Source organism: Rhipicephalus microplus, chromosome 8, assembly GCF_043290135.1.
Source record: "Rhipicephalus microplus isolate Deutch F79 chromosome 8, USDA_Rmic, whole genome shotgun sequence".
Taxonomy (NCBI): domain Eukaryota; kingdom Metazoa; phylum Arthropoda; class Arachnida; order Ixodida; family Ixodidae; genus Rhipicephalus; species Rhipicephalus microplus.
Window position 1 is genome coordinate 30,473,158 of NC_134707.1, and position 6,522 is coordinate 30,479,679.

At 44.4% G+C, this 6,522-nt stretch overlaps 2 protein-coding genes across 4 annotated transcripts in view; one reads left to right on the forward strand and one right to left on the reverse strand.

Annotated features, from left to right (window-relative positions):
* Window positions 1-684, reverse strand: part of LOC142768899 (uncharacterized) — a 95,640-nt gene extending 94,956 nt beyond the window's left edge. Inside the window, exon 1 of the mRNA XM_075871431.1 lies at window positions 441-684. The gene's annotated coding sequence lies outside the window, so the exon portion shown is untranslated. The remainder of the gene's footprint in view (window positions 1-440) is intronic.
* The window catches only part of LOC119165291 (phosphatidylinositol phosphatase PTPRQ-like), a 45,934-nt gene extending 39,646 nt beyond the window's left edge, over window positions 1-6,288 (forward strand). For 2 of the 3 annotated variants that reach the window (XM_075871424.1, XM_075871425.1), the window contains exons 13-14: window positions 1,551-2,555; window positions 5,048-6,288. In XM_075871424.1, the coding sequence (XP_075727539.1) occupies window positions 1,551-2,555; window positions 5,048-5,382 (1,340 nt within the window). In that variant the 3' untranslated portion in view covers window positions 5,383-6,288. Of the gene's footprint in view, window positions 1-1,550; window positions 2,556-5,047 lie in introns of those variants that run through there. The other variant, XM_075871426.1, reaches the window with a different exon arrangement.
* Window positions 6,289-6,522: the final 234 nt, after the last annotated feature.

Consider the following 6,522-nt stretch of genomic DNA (forward strand, 5'->3'; position numbering starts at 1 on the left):
TATGAGAGACGCCGTAGCAGAAGGCTCCGGAAATTTCCACCACCTCGGGTTCTTTAACGTGCACCCAAATCTGAGAACACGGGCCTACAACATTTTTGCCTCCATCGGAAATGCAGCCGCCACAGCCGGGATTTGATCCCCCGACCTGCGGGTCAGCAGCCGAGTACTTTAGCCACTAGACCACCGTAACGCGGCTTGATGCTGAAACGGAATAACTTAAAATTGGGCTTGTTTGTACGGTTACATGGAAAGCTTCCTAGGTTACCTGGTCGCAGCACAAGCCCAGTACCTCAGCTGAACATCACTGGGATAGTAGAACTGGATGTCACGCGGTCTTGTCCAATGCCGTGAATTGTCACTGCGATCAGCTCCTCGCGGAGCGCACGCCCAGCGCAACACAAAAATAATCCGCCAGCACGAAATTAAAAAAAAAAACTCACAGGGTTCCTCAGGCTAGGATGACTCGAAGACGTAGACCTAGGACGACTCGAAGAGGAAAGTCACCTTCTTTTTCATCTCAGCCGATGCACAGCCGTCAGCACGGTTGGCACGAACAGTCCGATGCACGGCGTCTCTTCGCTTCGACTGACGCCAGCGCCGCCAAGTGTTGGACGCGGCATGTTTGCGGCAAGTAAAGATAGGTGGAGCGCATGTTGATTTTGCTGGTGAACTTCGGTTTCACACCTGCTTGAACGGGGGGGGGGGGGTCGAATACACTCACTTCGCCGCTTAGTTTTCGCCGTGCTTCCGTCGCGGCTACGCTCTCATGCGCGCCCGTGAAGTTCGTTATCGTACGCTTATCTTGGCAACGAACTGCTGCGTGGGATATCTCCAGCACATCTGGAGTAACGAAATCACCGCTTGCGCTCGAAAGAAATGATGCATTGGAAAAGAAGAGTAAATGCACTTTCATGACGTTCGTAAAACTTGCGCAATAAACAACTAAGGAATTCAAAGCCTGTGGCGCGCACGTGCGTACTTTTATACCTTCCAGTTTGACCTTTATCGCACTTCAACCACACGCGCTTCGCAACGAGGGGTAGAGAACCATGGCTCGCTTCTGCAGTCTTCGTGCTACGTTCCGATGCGGGAACTGTTGAAGCGATTGGTTTTCGATTACATGGAAGAAAAAAATAACTTGTTCTCGCAGCAGCAATGCTGACTAAATGAGACCATTATGTCACAAACGCACCCGCACACACTACGTGTTTTCTTAATCATGACAACACGTGATTAGTGTAGACAAAATGATGTTTTACGCTTGTTTACTCTAGTGCCAGAAATGCTTTACGCTGTCGAGATAGAGAATAGCTGCATTTGTACAAAATGCGTCGCTCATATGGCGACTAGGCACGTTTTTTCTGTATAAAGAGTGCAGTCAACTACTTTATTAGTCATATTATTCCTTGCAGTTGGTTCCTTTTTGGTTATGACGGCACTATTGACACGTGAGATATTATTTCACATGGCCGTAAATCAAGAGCAGTTAAGCGAAAAAACATTCCTGTGGGAAATGCATAAGTAAAGTGTTCATTTATTTTATTTTCTAGGGTTTCAGGGAGACGTCACCAACTTCACCGCTGAAGCGCTCAGTGGCACATCACTTGGACTTTCTTGGGCTGCTCCTGTTGTGCAGGATGACCTGATAGGTTACCGCGTGTCCTGGTGGCTACACCACACCAACCAGACGAACAAGGCTGACAAGAATACGCGTACTGTCTCTTTCGCGAGCACACACGTTGTTATCGACGGTCTTAAGCCGTACACAACCTATGCTATTGAAGTCGTTGCAGAATACGAGGTGCGTAACGTGAAGTGGCATGGTAGCGCACTACACCAGTTAGCAACGACGAAGCCAGAAGGTCTGCCTGCCGTTAGGAGTGTCCACATCGCAACGACAAACCGGACCTTATTGTCGTCTGACGTCGTTGTCTCCTGGACTATCAGTCACACAGATAGCTCGGACATCGACGTGGAATACCACGTCTCTCTTTGCGTTGGGTCCAACTCAAGCAACCCAAGGTGCAGCATCAAATCTCTCAATGCACCACTCACGCGCGTAACGTTTCCAGGGGTGAAAAATTTTGCCACTCTGGTAGCCGAAGTCCAGCCTTTGGTCAAGACAGAAAATAACATATTCGAAGGAGCTGGAGTCGCGACCACTGGCCTAAGCTGGGTGCCCGAGATTTCAGGCTTGAGCGATCTAAGCGTTGCGGATGTAACGGAGAATTCCGCGTTGGTCTCATGGTCGAAATTGAGGGATTTCGACAAAAGCAACGAGGTGCATTACAACGTCGTTCTGAGCACTCCGACCTCACAAGACGCGGCTACAAATAACACGCTAGAGCTGACTGACTCGCACAATGCAATCAATGGTAGCGTTAGTGAAGGGAAAAGAATTGTGCGAAATGTAACGACAGTTGACTCTGCCATCGAATTGGATAAGCTGAAGCCATGGACGAACTATACTGTCACCGTGACTCCCACAGTCTTTGGCAACGGGCAGCTCTTCGTTGGAAGGATGCAAAGCAAGGACTTCACAACTCTCGTATCCGGTAAGTTCAGTAATGTTGCATATCGTTATGCGAACGGCCACAACAAAGTTAGTCATTGAAACCCATTGATTTTATCTTCTTGGTGACATTTAGGATAGTCGTTCATGATTTAAGGTATAATCCTGGTGCACCAAGTCAAATAAGAGCAAATGCAAAGACAACTTGTTGCTGAAGCGCTTGACATGTTCAAGCTAATCATGTGAATTGGCGTAAATTAAACCCGAAGCGAGGGAAACATTCATGATGGTTGAGTGCGAACCCTTTTAGTCACCACCAGTGACAAGTGCCGCCCATCTGGTTCGTCAGCATTTGGCGTATATGGACGTCTGATTGTGGTAATAACTAGACAGCGCACGCTATAAATTTTACGAATGCTTGCCGCTGCTCAGTTTTCATTTGATGCCGGCAGTACGTACATCACATTTGAATACTTAAATATTTTCATGTAATGTGCACGTCGTGTATGAGCCAGCCAGAAGAACAGGCTATGAGTGGGTTGTTTATCAAAGTATCTTGGTCTGCGCTTTACGAGAATGCAGGCTTCAGTGTTTTAAAACGAATACCACATCAATAACTGGAGAGTGAAAAAATATTCTTGGTTTCTCCGACAAAACACAGTAAAAGAAGCACCCGAGTATCCCGAGTATGCTGTGATACTTTTGTAAATGAGCGACGAGCGAGATATTCACTGTTATATTTACGTACACTGTTTTTTTAATAGCCAATCACTTTGTCTTTCTGATTGTCAATTTTTTGTTTTCCTTTTGTGTTCAGTCCAGTCCGCTGTAAATGTGCCGAAATGTACATTTTTTGGGCGGTCGGAGCTAGTCAAGCTGCTGGTCAGCTTTTTCTCCGTCTCCCTCATCCTATGCTTGATGAAGAATATAGTACTTATTATTATTATTATTATTATTATTATTATTATTATTATTATTATTATTATTATTATTATTATTATTATTATTAGTAGTAGTAGTAGTAGTAGTAGTAGTAGTAGTAGTAGTAGTAATAAAATTATTCTAATACATAGAAATTTATCGCATTCGGATTTTAACGGTGCAGTCCTGAAATTATAAACCTAGTCATTCAACTTTCTTACACGATCACTGTGAATATATTGCGCAAGAACGTACGGCTCCCAAAGAACTATTTAGCATGACGCTAATGAAGAACGTAACAGGCGTTGTTGGTGTCTTTTTGCTCGTCTGTGTTCTGATCTTTAGCATAGTGTTGCATAGTTATATTCAAGATCAACTATATCCAACTTGCAAACATAGACGAAATAGGACCAGTCAAAACAAATGCGATTTATCATATTGGTTTAGGTACAAGTATAGTTGGAAGTGCACGTGGTACTTTGTTTTTGTTTAATTTCAACTAACTTGACGTTAGATGCGTAAACAGCTATCGCACCAGCATACCCGCACATATGACTGATGCGCGGCGCTACCATTCCTGTGCGTACAGAGACGAACCTCCTGCCCACCTTCGTTTTACCACTGTGACCATGCAGTTCACGACTTTTGTGTGGTATGTTTATCTTTCTTGAGTCATACGAGTTAGCAACCATCACTTTTTTTCTTCACAATTTGTCTCTAACAACTGGCCCAACTTGCTTCACCGAAAAAAACTGAAGCATATTTGATGCTACACTACCATAGACTCGCTCTCAGCGGCGCACCCTGTTTACAAGTCTTCTATAATGCATTACCACGATCCATCATAACAGTGAATATTTTGCTGTACTTCATCAAGCCATAGTGAATGATGTTTTGTCGGCCACCGGGCAAGAAAGAAACCTTTGAAACCCTGAACGTAGACTCAAGGAGAGCAGGGACTCGCGTCGGCATATGTCGGCGGTGGCCGTCGTCTCTTCCGGCCCCGAGAAGATTCCAACCGTGCTCAAGTTTTGTGACCCGGTGGTGTCTTTCGATTTCAATTTAGGACGGTGAACTGGACGCAAGCAATCTTTACCCATTTGTTCATGAAGCTAGTTGGGACAGCTCACGGCGAAATAAACTGGCGTTTAATGAAGCGAATGGCACCAACTTTGTATCAACCGTGTTCACTACAATATTCTTAATTAAGATGGACAAAAACATTCACTCCGAAGTTCACTCGGTATACGCACTTACTAATACTGAATGTCTTTTCGGTAGCTTCATTTTGTTTCAATGTGTTATGTTTTCTTTTCATTTTGTATATTTATTTACTGTTCTGTCTAGTACTTACTTAAGAAGAGTGCTACTGTTGCTACGAACACTAAGTATTATAATAATTGGACTCTAACAGAAGAGCGCGACGCAGCCATCAGCTTTGCGACTTGCTAATGTCAATTAAAGACATGTAAAGCAATAAAAAGATGAAAAAACTATTTACTATATTAGAAAGTAAACTTAGTGAACGAATGACAAATTTTGAACAGAACATTACCATTAAATGCCTTGTGACGAAATGTTACTGGCTACTATTAACATTAAACCATTTTGCAGCACCCGGAAAGCCCAGAAATGTGGCCGTAGAGGAAAACCACGGCGGGCACACACTTAGGTGGCTTTCCCCGGAGTCGTGGAACGGACCACCGGGCGGTTACGAAGTCAGCATCTCCTGCGGCGAGGTGAAGGGCAACAGCACGAGCGTTACCCTCGAGGCGGACAGGACGGGGCTTCGCATGCCGACACTCAGCCCAAACGTGCCGTGCACAGTCGGCATAAGCGCATACAACTTGTACGATGGTGAACCTCTCGACGGACCCAGAGTCAGGGTTCGCTTCACGCCTCTGGCCAGAACCAAGGAGACAGTATTCGAGCACCACACAATCAACTGATAGGTTGGGAGTGAGCATGAACTTACCACTGGTGCGGATACTGGTGTGGATACTGGTGCGGATACTGGGATACTCATACCTCCAGTGCTCTCTGGATACGTCAGAGAGCACTGGAGGTATGAAATACTGGACAAGTATGCAACACAGGTTTTATAGTTGAAACTGAGGTTGTATTGCAGGAACACAAAAGCAAGAAAGCCACACAGCGATATACAAAACCGAGTTGTCGTGAATAATGTATATATGTTCTATTTGTTGTCTCGTTTTGTACACTGAAATTGGGCATTTGTTAGGTACTATATTTATGCAGATTAGTGAAAACTACCATTTCCTACAAGTGCGCCCCACAGTGTGAAAGATATTTAGACTTGTCTCGTAGCGTGAAATATACGTGAAAGCACTAATATTCTCATGCACATTTCAATCTGAACGCTTCGCGAATCTTTTCAATCAAATATAACAGAAATTGAGCAGCCTCCAGCTGTATGCCAGTTTTCTTGCTCTTTCCTTAAATTGTTACGAAAATTGTGCTGGGTTACCATTCAAAAAACTTATTCAAGCCCACAGTTTCTAAATGCCTAAGTGTCATAAAGGTATTGCAAAGTGTCATTTCAGCTTTCGTGAAGCCTATTAACGCCTCCAGAGACGCTGTTCCAAACATTCCTTGCCACTTCGCAGTCATATGGTGAAGCCTTGTTCACTCCAAGAGCATGGCGATCAATCTTATTCATCTCCAATACAAGTGTGATCCATCAGTGAATAAGATTCGTTGTAGGTTTTATGCTGCAACATGTGGCTGATATACTGAAGGAAGTTGGGATTTTGTTTGGGGTACTGACTTACCGTTAGCCAAATTTCCTTGGCTTGCAGCGTTGTACAACTGAATAAAGCACTTTCTTTGTTGTGCGTTCATTCGTCTTATTTGGTTGCAACAGACTACCAATGTGATGAAGCTTTCGCCATTGTCGTTTTTAACCTATACGTACCACTACGAATATCAGCTGCCTGTAAGCAGTCGGTTGTCATTGCCGCCTTGAAGAAGGACTGGAGATAAATTAACGTTTTACCACTCTGCGTACTGATAAGTGCTACTTAGCCTTCCGGTCCATATCTTTTGTTCTCTCAGAAAGTCAACTAAAC